At 34.4% G+C, this 17,293-nt stretch overlaps 1 protein-coding gene and 1 long non-coding RNA gene across 12 annotated transcripts in view; one reads left to right on the top strand and one right to left on the bottom strand.

The window, feature by feature from the left end:
- LOC310901395 overlaps window positions 1-17,293 on the bottom strand; it is a 119,132-nt gene that overhangs the window by 19,022 nt on the left and 82,817 nt on the right. The window lies entirely within an intron of this gene.
- Window positions 1-17,293, top strand: part of LOC310901354 (sodium channel protein type 2 subunit alpha-like) — a 130,980-nt gene that overhangs the window by 83,480 nt on the left and 30,207 nt on the right. For 6 of the 11 annotated variants that reach the window (XM_083840719.1, XM_083840729.1, XM_083840726.1 and 3 more), the window contains 14 exons: window positions 2,323-2,646; window positions 4,914-5,034; window positions 5,369-5,456; window positions 6,291-6,419; window positions 6,871-6,962; window positions 8,030-8,266; window positions 8,777-8,840; window positions 10,051-10,192; window positions 10,641-10,847; window positions 11,627-11,917; window positions 12,537-12,917; window positions 13,524-13,656; window positions 14,426-14,664; window positions 16,262-16,435. In XM_083840719.1, the coding sequence (XP_083696845.1) occupies window positions 2,374-2,646; window positions 4,914-5,034; window positions 5,369-5,456; window positions 6,291-6,419; window positions 6,871-6,962; window positions 8,030-8,266; window positions 8,777-8,840; window positions 10,051-10,192; window positions 10,641-10,847; window positions 11,627-11,917; window positions 12,537-12,917; window positions 13,524-13,656; window positions 14,426-14,664; window positions 16,262-16,435 (2,571 nt within the window). In that variant the 5' untranslated portion in view covers window positions 2,323-2,373. Of the gene's footprint in view, window positions 1-2,322; window positions 2,647-4,913; window positions 5,035-5,281; window positions 5,457-6,290; window positions 6,420-6,870; window positions 6,963-7,061; window positions 7,154-8,029; window positions 8,267-8,776; window positions 8,841-10,050; window positions 10,193-10,640; window positions 10,848-11,626; window positions 11,918-12,536; window positions 12,918-13,523; window positions 13,657-14,425; window positions 14,665-16,261; window positions 16,436-17,293 lie in introns of those variants that run through there. The other 5 variants (XM_083840722.1, XM_083840720.1, XM_083840727.1 and 2 more) reach the window with 5 other exon arrangements.

Raw genomic sequence — 17,293 nt, 5'->3', positions numbered from 1 at the left:
GAAGACGTGTCTTTCCTGGGCTGCCTGCTCCCAAGAATAACTATTGCTCTGTGTTCCGAAGATGCTGTGTGGCTGACACAAAAAAAGGCTGATTTCTGCTCCTGTTTGTCAGGAGATTCCTCATGTCCTTACTGGCCTGTACAAAGACCCCTTTTCTTTCTGTCTTATGTCACAGTAGAGAGTACTTGCTAGGGAAGCAGAAGCTGTAATAGCTCAGCTGAAAAAGCTAGGACTTGGATATATGCATACCCTTGATTGGCGAATTTTGAGGAAAAAAAGGCTGGCATAAGGATAGGTTTTAGTGGCTGTGAGAATTCAGTTTATGCTGGGAAATTGTTAAAATGTAGAAAATGTTATTAACTAACTTGGAGTAGACCTAAAAGTGATTCTAGAAGAGGCAGCTGTATTAACGTTCCTGGGATTGATAGCATGGTGTGGGAATTGAATGGGGCTACTGCACCTCATGTGTAAGTATTTGGCATCGATTTTTTTTTTTTTCCTGCACATCTCTACTGTTAAGCTGACACTGTGACCAGAGGAAAAGCTGTGTCTTTAACGAACTCTCACCTGCTGTGTAGCACAGGCCCAGTCCGAGACGTTGGTGGTAGAAGCCTAGGGCAAATGGAGCCGTTCTAGACCAGCTTAAGGTTATTCCTCTGGGCCCAAGACCTCACAGGCCCTGACTGGTGTCTAGGCCATTCTGCACTGGGTGCCTGTGGTACCCAGTTCCTCGCCAGTTTTGGTGTCTTTCAGAACCTTTATTATTCTTGATGATAGCATTCATAGCATTAATTCTGACATGATTTCACTTTTTGGCTGGCAAAAAGGTTCCATCATCTTTAACCCCACACCCAATCTTGTGGCGCCTCTGGGAAAAGACGTTCAAGAGGTGTCAAAATGCTGCATGGCAGTGTAAGGAATGAGGAAAGAAGTGCGCGAAACAGCCCTGAAAACCTCAGGGTCTGAGAAAGAGGTGTTCTGGGTGCCAGACATGAGATTCATCTGCAGCCTGTGGGACAGCCCATGGTGGAGGCGGTATTTCATTGTAGTCCATGGGGTACCATGCCAGGACAGATTTGTGTGCTGGAGCAGTTGGATATCCCCCAAAGGAACTGCAGCTCGTGGAGGGCACACTGTTATGAACTGGCCCCAACCCATGAGATTCTTTACTTTATTTTCTCCTTCTTATTATTTTGATGAGGGAAAGTACAAGAGTGGCTGGGTGGCAATCTGATAGCCAGAAATGATCAACCCACCGCAATTTCTGAATTTTGTTGAAGTGTTGTTAAAAACTACAGCACTGCTGAATGTCACCGAGGAGGACTTGATTCTGTTTTGTCTGTTTATAAAATTGGTTTATCCTGAACTAATTGCACCCATGGGTATTAATTGTGTTCTCCCTGTAGAAAATAGAAACCTAGAAAGAAGTAATCTGTTGAAAATGTAGCATTTGTTGAAATTTTAATGAATATATTATTTTTTTTGAAAATACATCAAGCCTCAGAGAAAGTAGTGTAACTTCAGGGAGTGTGTGCCGTGTTTTTTGTGTAAATCTAAAACACTTCATCCCTCATAAATTCCTTAATTAGAGAGCATAGCACCATCGAATTTACAGTTGAAAGTCAAGAAAATGCTACTTAGGAAATCCAAAAATGAAAGGACTAAACCTTAGCCTAGTTGCATTCTGCTTGTGCATATGGCTTTAAATATAGTACCTGTCTCATAGAGCAGTATTAGTTTAGCTAGCATAATGTAAGCCACCAGGTGGAGTAGTGTTTCCATAACAAATGAAGAGAAATAGGAAGGACATGCTTATTTTTCTTTCCACTTTCATAATACAAATTGCAAGTGTTTTGGAGATACTAGCTCAACTTTTTATATAAATCCCTATCCTCATAAACACTGAATAAAGTAAGATGTTAACACATTTCTTAACTTTTAATAATAAGGTGTGTTTTGGATTTCTTGTTTAGATGAGGGAAAGTGAGAATGCTTTCCTTTTTCTTGTGACATTTATATTAACCTGAGATGATAAATAAATTGCATGCAAATTTCATTATAATTCTTTTCCTTTCATGTTTTTCTTTACATTCTAAACAGTATCTGTTTGGCATGTTGGTACTTCAGAAAAGCTAAGGTAGCTAATTTTCTGTTGTCTCTGAAAATTAATTCAAATACTTCTCTGTACAGTTCTTTACAATTAGAAAAGAGGCAGATAACTACTATACTATGCCGAAAATTGTTATTTGGGGAATTGTCTTGCTGTTGCACTCTCCTAATCTTTCTGTTTCTCCCCACTCCCCATCCCTCACGTTCTCCTAGGATCTTCTTGCACAAGAGCATAAAAGTGTTTAAAGTTTGCAGAATGAAAAGATGGCACAGGCAATGTTCGTACCACCAGGATCTGACAGCTTCTTCCATTTCACCAAAGAGTCTCTTGCAGCTATTGAGAAGCGTATTGCTGATGAAAAGTCTAATCGTGACAAAGATGAGCATAAAGATGATGGTGTTCGTGAAGAAAATCATCAAAAGCCAAGTAATGACTTGGAGGCAGGAAAGACGCTGCCATTTATTTATGGTGATATTCCTCCAGAAATGGTTTCTGAGCCCCTGGAGGACCTGGATCCATATTATGCCAATAAAAAAGTAAGTATTTACTAAGATTATAATTAGAGTATACCTGTTGAACTACAAAGTGGTAAATGCTGTAGTTTACTACCTGTTGAAGGTAGTCAGAAGCCCTATTGAAAGTATTTAAAAGTCAGTGATACCATGTTAATTGTTTTGAATCCAATATAAATATGACTGTGAGTCTTCTACTCAGGTTACTTTTTTATGATTTTTTTTTAATGTCTAAGATTTCCTTATGATGTTTTGAGTTAGTGGATTTTGGATTAGATGTCTTTTAATCTCCGGATCTGATGAAATGCTGAAGCACTGGAAAACTTCATCTTTCTGGCTACTCTGTTACTGGGGATTTGAGGAAACATAGTACTAAGATGTAGTTCAGCAGGCTAAGAAGGAAACTAATTAAAGCAGCTAAAGTTTTTGGTTTGTTTTCCTCAGAGAATTTAATTATTAGATATTATAAGAATTCTTGCACTATCTTCCAGTCTAGCAGCAGATTGACTTTGGATGAAGTGCTTGTTCTGTCTGTCATCTGCCAAAATGATCTACTGTCAAACATTCCTTAAAACCTTATTGAAGTATTTGAAAAAAAAAAAAAAAAAAAGGCAAAACAAAACTCAACTGGAGTTACTTGTTAAACTCTACCTGACTAAGGAGGGACATAAGTAAAAAATAAAAACGCGATTATTAGCACATGTTGCTGGCTTCATGTGATATAATTTCTGTGGATAGGTAAAAGCTCATGTGCAGACATGAGTTCGTTTTGCTAGATTTCGCTTCAGGATCACTGCACTTTTTTTTCTGAGTCTGACTAGATTTTCTGTCCAGTTACGTTTTTCCTGATGATTTTAATACCAATTTACCAGTAAGTAATCCTTCCCAGTACCGCCCCACAAGAAACATGAAGACAGTAATTGGTAGGACATCTTGAAGTCGTGTACCCTCAATATTATGTTACAGTGCAAGGAAGTTATTTAAAGTCTCTCCGTCATTCCTTTAAGAGTCACTTTATATCTTCATGTATGCAGAATTTTCTTCGAAATTTTACATAAATGTTTTTTTTTTTTAATGTAAAAGAGGTTTTGTGGCTCAGTAACAACAACAAAGTACTGTCTGCAAAACAGTATAAAAGCATCCGTGAGTAGCACATCCACTTCTGAAATGGGACTCTGTCTACTACTTCCTGTTTCTGTATTAAGACTTTGTTATAGGTCCAGAATAGACCTGAAAATGAAATCTAAATTGATGTATATTTATCTATTATAATGCAACTCAGTTTCTTTTATAGAGAAACTTAAAAAAAGGAGACAAGATCAAGGGTGGTGCCTTTAGCAAGTATAGATCTTAGATGATGAAAAGAGAAGCAGAATGATGTTCAAAATGAAAACAAAATTGAGTTTACTTTTAAAAGGCAGTACAGAGTAAGCAAGCGCTTATTTCATTGTGAAAAATCAATAAAATATTTGAATTAAAAACATAGAATAGGTTCTTGAAACAAAGAACTGGATAATCAGCAGGTTACCATCTTCCATAAGAAGCAACTCGGTTAAAGCAGTATTTTTCTAGTACAGAATGTTGAAGACTAATAATCAGGTGTAGTGTTTTCAGTTGTTTTAGTTGTTGTTTCTACTCCACGAGCTCTACTGTTAAATGATCTATTTATGTTACAATAGAATATTGGCATAAAACAGGAAGAATCAATATTAAAACCTACGTATTTCCAGACATGTGTCATTTGGGAAAATAATCATGAAATGCAGACTGACTTAAGTTTTCATTAGATAACAGTTTTAGTCTAAATCAAAAATGGTTGTGTAAATGGTACTAGAAATAACTGCTCAGACAATAAAGGCAGTAAAGTCTTTAAGAACCAGGATGTCTAATTTCAGAAGCAGTTTCTAAGTGCTGAAATGATTAAGTAGTTGCTGGTGAGTCTCCAAAAATGGTTGATTAGGTGCTGTGTTTTGCACTGCCAGGTTTCATCTGAAGTGCACGCAATATAGCTGCACACATTTTTAATGTTTTGAAAGGACAATTTTTTAATTATAGTTTTCACTTATTTACATAATGCAGGAAAATGTTGAAATGCAGACATTAAGAGCACAGAGAAAAAGAATGTATGGTTTTCAGTTTTCCTTGCTTATGTGAAAATACAGAATCAGATACTTGCTTGAATAATTTTATTGAAAATAAATTTGGCTACTTACATCTGTGTAAGTGCAGCCTCTATTTATGGTGAGGTTGCAAACATATCCTTAATTTCCTATTCTCTCTCTTTTTTAAAGACATTTATAGTATTGAATAAAGGGAAGACAATCTTCAGGTTCAGTGCCACCTCTGCCTTGTACCTTTTATCTCCTTTCAATATTATTAGAAGAATAGCTATTAAGATTTTAGTTCATTCATATCCTTTTTACCTAGTTTGCTTAAAATGAAAACATAATAATTACTGGTCTTTTGAAATATTTTATAATGATTGTTTGTTTGAGTATTTAAATGTGTTCATACCCTTAATTCTTTCTCTCAAAATGAATGAGGGCTAGCATGTATACCTAGTTTACATAATTAATAGTATAATTAATATGAAACATTTTTGCATTATCTATGGCATTTTTAGTCATATTAAACTAATTTGTATTGTACGTGTTGTCAGTGTTCTAAAGCCTGGTCAACTACTCATGTTTTGTGTGAAGCAAAATCAGCATTAAGAAAGTGTAAGTTCCTTAACTGCAGTCAACATTGTTCAGCATGCTTATTATGCTCACTATTTTGACAAACTGTGTATTCATGACATGGAATAAACTACCAGATTGGACAAAGAATGTGGAGTAAGTAAAATTATCTAATATATTTTTAAAATGGTTTTAAAATGAAAAGCTAAAGTAGGAGCTAAGCTGTGTGGTTTTACTTAATATCATGTGCAAAGCTGGTATTCTTTCTCTAGCCTGTTGATTAATACTAGCTGCAACTCAAACCACTACAGGCCTGCAGGCTGTAAGAAAAAAAGCTATGATATTGTTACCCTTTTTCCCTGAATAAAACTGATTTAATCCTTTTGATCATAATTTTTGTACTTATAATATTTTTGCGCTCTCTCCCTTTTCAGCCGTTCCGTTAGCATTTTTATTAAAAGAAAAAAAAAATAATAATCCTGTCAAACTGACACTGTTGCTTTTCAGTAAGATGCTTTGTATAGCCACTACTGAAGAGCCTTCATGCTTAACAAAATGTAAAAATTTAACACCCAAGCTTTTCGTATCAAAATATGAGGATTACTGTCAGACATTCTAAAGTCTGACTTTGGTAACTGTAGTAAACACTAAGTTTCACTTACCCATGGATTTTATTTCTGAAATGCCAACCATGCTGAAATTTTCACTTACAAAAAAAATATTTTCCTCATATTTGTACTGATTACTACTTTGGGTTCAAATTTCAAACTTATGCGTGCCAGAAACTGCAAAAATATGTTTCAGATTAAAAAGTAAAAATCCCATAAGTATTCAGAAGAATGGTGGGAAAGCAGTCATGTTTGATGTAAGTTCATAATTACCATTACAGTCCATTTAATAATCACTGCTTTTGAGTGGTTTTCTGTTACTTCTATATTGTTATATCACTGAATGACAATCTTAAACTTTTATTTTGATGTTTTCTCATAGGTACACTTTTACTGGTATTTATACTTTTGAATTTTTGGTAAAAATCCTTGCAAGAGGCTTCTGTATAGATGATTTTACTTGCCTTCGTGACCCCTGGAACTGGCTTGATTTTATTGTCATTTCCTTTGCGTAAGTATACATTTATTTGATTTAAGTAAAATACCAGCCAGAATTTTTTTTTTCTTAAATGGTAATAATTTGTTTGGGTTATGTTAGCTCATTTAAAATGAATTATAGTTGAATTGTGTTTCAACTTCTCCCATTTTAATGTTTGCCTTGATCTAGCACACGGCCGAATTAGTGTACTATTGCACAGTACAAAAGAGAAGTTACAATTGAACAATCTATTATAAAGTATATTTAAACAATAAAATCAGGGTAATCAGTTTCATATTAATTTACATTCAATGGAAATACTTAAGGGTATGCTTCCTAGGGAAAACTCCATTGAAACAGGAAAATATGAATGTAAGTCTTTCATTTAATGTTCCCCCTTCCTAAAAAATAGTCTGGATTACAGGTCCAGGTAAGTAACATACACTCTACCTTAATTCTGAGTAACTGTGATTTAATTCTACAGGTATATAACAGAGTTTGTAAACCTAGGCAATGTTTCAGCTCTTCGAACTTTCAGAGTATTGAGAGCTTTGAAAACTATTTCTGTAATTCCAGGTAAGAAGTAACTGTGTAAAATAGTAAGCTCTCTACATCACCTCTGTTTAATTCTGTGTGTGCTGTCATTGTGTTTGTGTGTGGAATCCCTCACTACAGATATGTGACAGAGTTTGTGGACCTGGGCAATGTCTCAGCGTTGAGAACATTCAGAGTTCTCCGAGCTTTGAAAACAATATCAGTCATTCCAGGTGAGAGCGAGGTTAAACACTGAGGCTGATTGAAATTTTCACAGAAGCTGAATTCATGTTTTTAACAGAAGGATTTAGGCTCCAGTCTTAACTTAAACTAAACTAAACTTGATTATTTTTCTGATTCTCTAAAACACTCAGCCTCAGAGTTTAATACATTCATGCATGAGAAATTGAATTATATAGCCTATATATTATGTAGCCTATAATTTCTATTTCATGATATCAAATTTTCTCTTCCACATGAAAGATCAAAATTAATTATCTTCTCATTTTTCTATTACTAATCTGAATGCTACCATTTATCAAAGACATTTGGGATTGAAAATTTCAATGCATTTTAAAAGCTAAATCCTTGATAAAGGAATAAGAAAATAAGGAGTAGCATGGGGATTGCATGATGTATTATCTTGAGATGCCTATCTTCACCAAATCACCTCCAGCTGAATAGGACGCATTATAATGGTACCATTAAAATCTCTGCTGCAATGCTATTGTGTTTTGTTTTTTGCTTGCTGTTATAGAACCAATATATTGTGAATTGGATAAGGACACTGGCACAGGTTTGGAGGAAGAGGCATCAAGCAGAAAATAAAACTGGAACAATTTTCTTCACATGTAGTTAACATGTACAGGGAGCATGAGTAAAAAACACTACTTGTTTATTTGTAGAACGGGTGTTTTGGAATGCCTACCATTCATAGCTTCCGATTAGTTTATCAGGAGCTATGGGACTTACTGATATCTTTTTCCTTTGAAAAATATTTTAAGACTATTTTCATGCAGCTGTGCATGATGTTTAATAGTGTGTTGGAGTAATCCACATTTTATTTTAGCTTAGGTAAATATTTAATAAAAATCTGCCTCTGTTTGCAGGCTTGAAGACTATTGTGGGAGCCTTAATTCAGTCTGTGAAGAAGCTCTCAGATGTAATGATTTTGACTGTGTTTTGCCTGAGTGTGTTTGCACTAATAGGACTGCAGCTGTTCATGGGCAACTTGAAGAATAAATGCTTGTTATGGCCATCAAAAAATTCAACGACTTTTGAAAAATACGTAGCTCCATACTTTAATGGTACAGAGTTTGACTGGACGGCATACATTGAGAATGGAAGTAAGAAACACTGCTGAAATAATGTGTCGAAGTATTTGTGTATAAGCACACATACGTGCACAAACACATTAGATTACCATGTCATGTTATAGGCTGAAGATAAGTATCAATGAAATAGGATGACAATGAGTACATATTTTATATCATGCCTCCCAAATTCACACTGACATGATTGTTTTTTCCCTTAACTGCGCTTTGAAACATAATTGTAGGGTTAGGTTGGAAATCACTGAATCATGCAGGTTGGAAGAGACCTCCAGGGTCATCCGGTCCAGCTGCAAGGTGTCATTAGAGCAGGCTGTTTAGCATCATGTCTAGTAAAGTGCTGAATGTCTCCAAGGATGGAGACACCAAAGCCTCTCTGGCCTTGGAAGAGGTGTTTTTTGGTTTTTATTTGGGGGTGGGGGGTGTAACAAATCAAGATTGCATCTTCTGACACTTACATTACTGTAGTTTGGTGTAGTACTTCCTTGCCTTAATTGTAGTAATTTAGCATTTCTTTTCTTTTAGGTCATTTTTATCGTCTAGAAGGACAAAAGGATTATCTGCTTTGTGGCAATAGCTCAGATGCAGGGTAAGATACAATGAAAACTACATACCACCTGTTTAAACAAAATGTAAACAATACCACTATAAAGTTAAAAAGCTAATTTAGCTACCTAAATCCATAATAAAAAATGCACGGTCATGGTTCATAGTAACTAACCACTTGAATGAGTAAAAATACTAAGTGAGAAAATATTTTGCTGTAAATTTAAAAACTCTAACTAGACAAATACTATTTCAGCAGGTAGATATTGCATTATCAATGACTTGAGACTGTACTTCCATATCAAAGACTTCAAGTCATTTCATATCTCTAAAAAAGGCATGGGGAACTGGGACTTAAGACCGACTTTTGGGAGGACATCTTCATTATTCTTCTGTCTGTGGACTTCATGCATGGCACTATCTTGGTCTCTCTTTACAACAATTCTTTGTAATAAAATAACATTACTAGACTGTAGTGATATAGCAGTCCATCCCTTATTTTGGATAATTATGTCTAAAACAGATATACTTAAGCTTTTTTTGTAAACATTTTGTGTGTAAATATCAAGTAATGTTATATATATGCATACATACGCAGACACGCATATGGAAAGAAATCTTTATAGTGTCTTTCAATTAAGTTTTTTGGTGGCAAAACCTCCTCTAACCCTTAGGAATACAATCGTAACAGAGATAATGTGCCTACAGAATTGGATCACCTACTATCAAAACTGATACATACAGTTTCAGGAGGTTAAAATATTATCACTGGCAGTTATTTCCTGTTGTGGAATTGTTAACTTGACTATTTCACAAGCCTGAAGAAACCAAGAAACCTGGTATGCCAACCCTGCAAGCATGCAAAATTCAACAAAAAAATATCTATACCGACTCTTTCTCTTGCATGGAACTGTTCAATTTATGGAACCTCTGTATTAAGCAAATATATTATCTCCATTGAAGAGGCACCTGCAGATATAGTATCAATCTGTTAGGAATAAGTTTTATTTTGTGTATAATGGTGAAAAGTTTGAAAGAAAGATTTTCATTTACTTGTTTACCATTTGCTGGGTTAGAAAAAAGAGCACTGTTCTCCTTTCCTCAATAATTTTTAAAGTGTAAGCCACAAATAGCAGCAGCCACCTTGTCAGATAAGGTCTAATTAATCTTTTTTGGAAATTCAAGGCACAGTAATTTAAAACCATTTTAATGACACATGTTTTTTTATACACATTACTTTTTTTTTTCCCTAGTAAATGTCCAGAAGAGTTTATCTGTGTGAAAGCTGGAAGAAACCCTAACTATGGATATACTAGTTTTGACACATTCAGTTGGGCTTTCTTGTCCCTGTTTAGGCTTATGACACAAGACTACTGGGAAAATCTTTATCAGCTGGTAAGCATATGATAAAAATCATTTAGTGTCTAACTGTCCCCAAACCAAACACAGAAAGGGCCTTTGTTTATATTACATACCACAGCTATTGATAGCAGTTGAAGAAGTGCAGTATTTATGAAAGAAAGCAAATTCAGTTGCAGAATTAAGCAGACATGGGTTCTTAGTACAGAATCTCACATGATTTCTGAAGAGGTGTGCACATTTTTGATCCTTTCTTTCATTTTTACAATGTATTTTAGCTAACAGCAAAACATGAATCTTAATTTGTCTTTGTATAAATTAGTTCTCTCACCATAGTTTTTTCATGTTTGTGAAAATCTGTTTTAATAACTATTATCTTTTAAATTACTAAAGTTTTGTCCTTTTAAAATTCAGTCAGTGTTTAGGAATTGCAGAATTGATGCATGTCTTCACCAGATGGATCATTTCTCTTCTTCTCCTCTAGACGTTACGAGCTGTTGGCAAAACATACATGATATTTTTTGTTCTGGTCATTTTTCTGGGTTCCTTCTACTTGATTAACTTGATTTTGGCTGTGGTTGCCATGGCCTATGAAGAACAGAACCAAGCAACTATGGTCGAGGCAGAACAGAGGGAGGCAGACTTGCAGCATATGCTTGAACAGCTGAAGAAGCAGCAGGAAGAAGCTCAGGTATTTTCTAAAAAAGAATTTGAGCATTAGCATATCTCTTTGTATGATATTCATGTGGAACAAACCCAGCAATTAGATAATACACTCTAAAAGTAATAAAAAGCCATAGAGAAAGCAGTCTAAAAATACTTGAGATATATAAAGGCATGTGTATTTCTTTTTTAATGTTGATGTCTAAAGTTTTAATGGTCTTCTGATCTGAGAATAGAAAATACAAATTGGAATAGTAGTTTTTTTAATAAACATTTCTTATCAGGAGCTAGTATTTAGTAACCTGGCATGCTGAATTTCTCAAATTCTCAACTTAAAAGTAATTCTAGTAGTTGTGAAGTGTTTGTCAAGCCTTGGTTAAAGTTAAATATATTTTTGTCCATAAATTTTACTTACTTATACTACCTGTGTTATCACTAGCGAATCTAAGACTTGCAAGCTGCAAGTAATACCCCCAAAGTTTCTTCCCTAATAGCAGCTTTTAGGGAAGCTGTTTACAATAACAGCTAAAATCAGTTTACAAAGATAATACAGGCTGTATTAACGTAGTATAACTGCATTTAGCTCTTTTGCATGCAATTGCATTCACTGAAATTAAAACAAAAAAAATCTACTGCTATTTTTCTTTTTTAAACAACAAATCCACCTAGGCTTTTGTCACATTTACAAGTCATGTGGTATAAACTTCAGAAACAGGCACTATAGCATTCTTAAAAGATTGTGGAATTTTAAAGCATTTGATCATGCACATATGTTTTAGATGTTGCGTTAAATAATTGCTTTGACAGGCAATAGCAGCAGCTGCAGCAGAGATGACAGAATTAAGTGGTGAAAGTGGGATTGGTGGACCTTCAGATAGTTCTTCAGAAGCATCCAAGCTTAGCTCAAAAAGTGCCAAAGAAAGGAGAAACAGAAGGAAGAAAAGGAGGCAAAGGGAACTCTCTGGGGAAGAAGATAACACAAAGGAGGGAAAGCTTTCAAAATCTGAATCAGATGGCAGTATCAGAAGGAAAGGCTTCCGTTTTTCTTTTGATGGGAACAAACTTGCTTATGGGACACAGCTCACATCACCCCACCAGGTACTGTGAATAGTGCAGTTTTTGTTGTTTGGATTTGTGGTAACTGTAATATGCAGCAAACTTTGCTGTAACTTTGTAAAGTAATACAACCTAGGAAAAAGAATTTTGCATTGCTTTAATTACCAACTGCATCAAACAAGAGTTTGGAGGTTATTTTCTTGTTTGGGATCTGGTGGGTCTCAACATGGTGCACAGCAGTAGTACACTTTCATAGTTCAATTGAAGTAGAAATTAATTTTTAATTCATAAAAGGAAAATTTAAGTGTAATGTATCAGGGTAGAAGACTAAAAGTATGAAACAATATAATTTGACATAATGCATAATCTACACGGATTGTTAGAATTCGTAAAGTCTTTATTTCCTCTATAATATGTGAATGGAAACTGCTATAGCCTCATGCATGTTCACTTTTTGTTCTCTGATAATTGTTTTAAGTGGACTGTAAATTTACCCATTCAGATGATTCTCATCTCTCATGTGTCTGAAGTCTATCTAAGGCACTGTATTAAGAGTAAAGCTGAAAGATTTGGGGGGAATATATATATATATATATATATATTTCATAGATACAGATGGTGTATATTAAAAATCTGGTGACTTTGTTTATTTCCTTTACAGTCTTTACTAAGTGTTCGTGGCTCCCTGTTTTCTCCCAGACGTAGTAGCAGAACAAGTCTTTTCAGTTTTAGAGATCATGGAAGAGAGATAGGATCTGAAAACGACTTTGCTGATGATGAGCACAGCACATTTGAGGATAATGGAAGCAGAAGAGGTTCTCTTTTTGTGCCACTCAGACACAGTGAACGACGCAGTAGTAACATTAGCCAGGCCAGCAGGTCGTCAAGAAGGCCGACACTTTTTCCAATGAATGGAAAGATGCACAGCACTGTGGATTGCAATGGAGTGGTTTCCTTAGTGGATGGACCACCGTGTCTCTTGTCACCTACAGGTCAGCTTCTGCCAGAGGTGATAATAGACAAACCAACAACTGATGACAATGTAAGAAAGTTTTTAATTACTCCAGATTTCAGGATTAGAGATCAAGGCTGATCTGTAAAAGTTACTTTCAGAAAAAAATTGCTATTGCAGAAACTTCCTAGCATAAATCACATCTTATAAGTATATTATGATTGAACTTGTTTGGAATTTAAGTATTGGTAAAGAAAGCATGGGACTGGGAACCAGAAAAAGTCATGCTTCTGGTGAATTTGCAGTGAATCCAGTGAAAAATTCACGCTTCCACTGAGAAGTGTCAATTTGTTTCTTTGGCCATAGCCTCCTCCAGAATTTGCTTATGTCTAATAAGAAGTTAATAGTAAACTATAATGCAAAGATAATCTGGAAATTAAATATCAAGGCTTAATACTTTATAAGGTATTTTATAAGGTGCTTAACAGTATTCAGAAGTATAACCTGAAAATACCCATTTTCTTTAAACAACAAAAAAAAAAAGGTGGAAAAAAAAATTCTAATGTCATAGCACGAATATGAACCTGTGTATATTATGAATCCATTGAAAGTGAAGAGTCTTTTTGATGCCTGTTCTGTCAGCATTTCTAAAGGTAAATTATATTTATCTCCTCCCCCCCCCCTTTTTTTTTATAGAGCACTACTACAGAAATTGAAATAAAAAAGAGACGTCCAAGTTCATATCAAATACCGATGGATTTGCTGGAGGATCCCAATTTAAGAGAGAGAGCTATGAGTATAGCTGGCATTATCACAAATACGATGGAAGGTGTGTTATAACTACAGATTCATGAACTTTCTTGAGTTAGTCATAGGTGTGAAGGTATTATATCACATGCAAATACAGAAGACTAAAAATAAGTAGCCATTGCAAATGCATAAAATGAATGGTAGGACAAAATGAAAAAAGAAATGAAGGAGCCTGATAAACAGGCTAAACTAAAAAAAAAAAAGTATTATAATAAAACAGACAAAATGTATGTGTACTATACTACTTACTCATATTGGAAGAAGTGCCTTGCGATAAGTCTTCTGGTAACCTATACTATAAGAAGGTAACATAAAATTAAAAGCCAGGCCTTAGTTAATAGGAAGAAGGAAATTTATAGTGGTAATTTCTTTTGTAGTAGTGAAATTATTACTGAAATTCATAAAAAAGCTTGAATAGTTAAAAAAAACAAAACTGTTTTTGCTGAAATTAATCATATTTTTCTTGCAAATCAATAGTTAGAAATTTGAGGGGACTGTGAATTTGGAAGTTTTTCTATGAAAAGTGTCCTTAAATTTAAATAGGGTGTTTTTGAAAATAAGGTTGTGTGATAAGTAGACAACTTTTTTCAGTTATTAGCTGGAAACCCTTATTGATTTTCTTCTAGTCTTCTGAAACGATTTCATTCAGCAACTATAATTTCTAAGAAGGTTCCTCCAAACATCCTTAATGGTTCCAGGAATATAAACGTGAAAAAGCAGACCAAACAAAAATATATCGCTTTCTTCACAAATTGCTTACTCTGCATTTCTTTTTTTTTTCCCCCCAGAACTTGAAGAATCCAGGCAAAAATGTCCACCCTGCTGGTATAAGTTTGCCCACACTTTCTTGATTTGGAATTGTTGGGAGCCTTGGTTAAAAGTGAAGAGTATAGTTTCATTTATTGTAATGGATCCACTTGTTGATCTTGCTATCACTGTTTGCATAATTTTAAACACACTGTTCATGGCCATGGAGCATTATCCAATGACTGAAGCTTTCAACAATACACTTAAAATAGGAAATCAGGTAAGTCCACCAAATGATTTGATGCAGTCTGAACATTGTTTCTCCTTGAAATATAATTACTTTTGTTTTTATTATTTTTATCATCATCCCATAATGTTAAAGGTTTCATCCAACATGTTAAAGGTTTATTTTTACTAAACATAGTCTAAAAATAACATTTGAGGTATGTTGTATTGAAGCGTATGATTACCATACTGACATTTCTGCAAATAGAGTTTTCAATGACCAGAGTTTGGATGACAGAAAACCAAAAGAGAAATCTGACTCGATTTTGTTTAGTATTGCAAGAAAAGTGGGCGCCAAATTAGATGCTTTCTACTGTATCACTAAAAGCACCAAAGCACCAGATGTTGGATATTGTTATGGATTAATATTTTGCTCTGTTATTTTTTGCATTTTTTTTTGTAATTTTGTTTGGAGTGTTGCTTCGACTGGTCTATAATAATTTGGAAGGGAAAGAACTTGGGGTTTATACCAAGAGTGTCTGTTGATACAGTTGTTTTCCCTTTGAGGTGGTTTTGTACCCTGTCTGTAGGTGGTTTGGTTTATTTCTTTGCTTGTTTTTATAATGGCAATACTACAGATCATCTGCTATACTTCTCACTTATGCTCATTTTAAGTGGAATTTCTGGTGATTGTGGTGTAATTCAGTTATTACAATAAATGAAATTCCAGTACATATTGGGAATATATTCGGCTTAAGTGCAGAGATGTTAATGTGTCAACATTGGAATTGTATCTTGGTATTTTTAGTCAACACAGAGATACTTCGATTGTTTACATGGCATAAGAGATCATGGTGGAAGATAATCATTTCACATCACCATTTTAAAAAAAGATTCAGGGTGTATTTGAGGAGAACAGTATTTGTGTAGTTTCAGCAGTTGATTTCTTGCTTTTTGAACTCTTCTAAAGATTGTCAAATAATATTCTTGGTTTTTGTAATAAGCTTGTTTATATTTCTAGTAAAACGTGTTTTTTGAAGTTCTGTAGATGCTGGTGGGTATACATTTACAGTAAATACGATGAATTTACTCCCTTTTCAGAAGTGTTGTTTGCCTTCTTCTTCATCTGTAGCCTGTCAGAGGCAGAAAGAAGTTTTGCTTCAAGCATGAGCCTTGACAAAACTGGCCTTTTTTTGCAGATAGCAAAAAAATACATGCTTATTGTCACTGAGAGTTCTCCTGAAGACTTCATTTAATAGCACATCACTCTCCACCTGATGACCAATTCATATTTTTTCCACACGTTAGCTAAAGCAGCTTCCATTGTGACAAGAGAGACTTTATTATCTTGCTGGGGAATGTTCTTTTAATTAGATATAGGGCAGATGTGGGGAGCAAACAGGAGGCCCATTAGGTATAGATTATTCTTCATGAGTCACTGAATGCATCTTGGGTTTAACTAAAAGTTAATAGAGTTACTCTACAGCTCCTTTTGATTTTGCCACTTTTCTTCTCTGTGATGTTCAACTTGTGATGATTTTCCTTATTGACATCCTGCTGTAAGAAGTTTGTCGCTATTAAGTTATTCTTAGTCATCTGGTTTAACTTATTCATACTCATCTATTAAGTAATAATAAACATTCTTCCTTTAGGTTTTTACTGGAATTTTTGCAGCAGAAATGGTTCTCAAGATAATTGCCATGGATCCTTTCTATTATTTCCAAGTTGGCTGGAATATTTTCGATAGCTTTATAGTGACCCTTAGTTTGGTGGAGCTTTTTCTGTCAAATGTGGATGGATTATCTGTTCTACGATCATTCAGATTGGTAAATAAATTAATGATGATAATTATGTATAGAATTCTGAATTTTAATTGTACCCATGTAAATAGACACAGTATTTTTATACTCATATTAATATTACATTAATACTATATTTTTTTTGGAAGTGTCACAGGATATCTCTGCAAACAGGTTTTTCAAAATTATTTACGTAATCATGGAATAATGTGTTCCATTTTATGGTTCAGAAGAAGCTAAGTTTGTCAAGGGGAAGAACTGTGATACCGTTCTAATTGTATTAACATGAATGGGTAACAGCATAGTGAGTGTACAATTTACTTAGTGCATACTGAGAGGAGATGTAAATAAATAAAACATTCGTAGTCTTCTGTCTGCTCCTATGCGGAAGTTGTCAAAAGTTTATTCTTTTTTAAAAATTTGGTCTTTTAAAATGCAGGATTTATAAATCTGATAAATTAATTTTAACAGGTCATTTTTTCCTCTTGGCAAAAAAAGTAATGCTTTATTTTAATAGAAAAAAAATGTAAAAAGAAATTAAATTAGAAAAATATTTCCCATATTTTGCGTGTATTCAAAAACAAAATATGTTTTATATAGTTTTTATTTTGGGTGGAAAAAGTGAGAGTTATACGTTTTTCCTTCGTAAGTTGTAAGGTTTGACTTAGGGCTTATGTTTGGCTTTTATTTCCAGACTGTAGGTCTGCTCCTTTTTCTGTTTGCTGGAGACAATATACTTTTAAAAGATTCATCCTTTGAGGGTTTCAGAAGACTTTTTTTTTCTTTCAGCAGAATTCTGTTGCACCTTTTTTTTTTATGCATTTCTGCACAAAATGGTTGAGATATGTGCTGCTGTGTTCAGAATTCACTAGCTAAATAAATTCC

The sequence above is a fragment of the Anser anser genome, assembly GCF_964211835.1.
Source record: "Anser anser genome assembly, chromosome: 6".
NCBI classification, from domain to species: domain Eukaryota; kingdom Metazoa; phylum Chordata; class Aves; order Anseriformes; family Anatidae; genus Anser; species Anser anser.
Note: the sequence above shows the minus strand (reverse complement) of the source record. Positions and strands in the feature narration are given on the sequence as shown.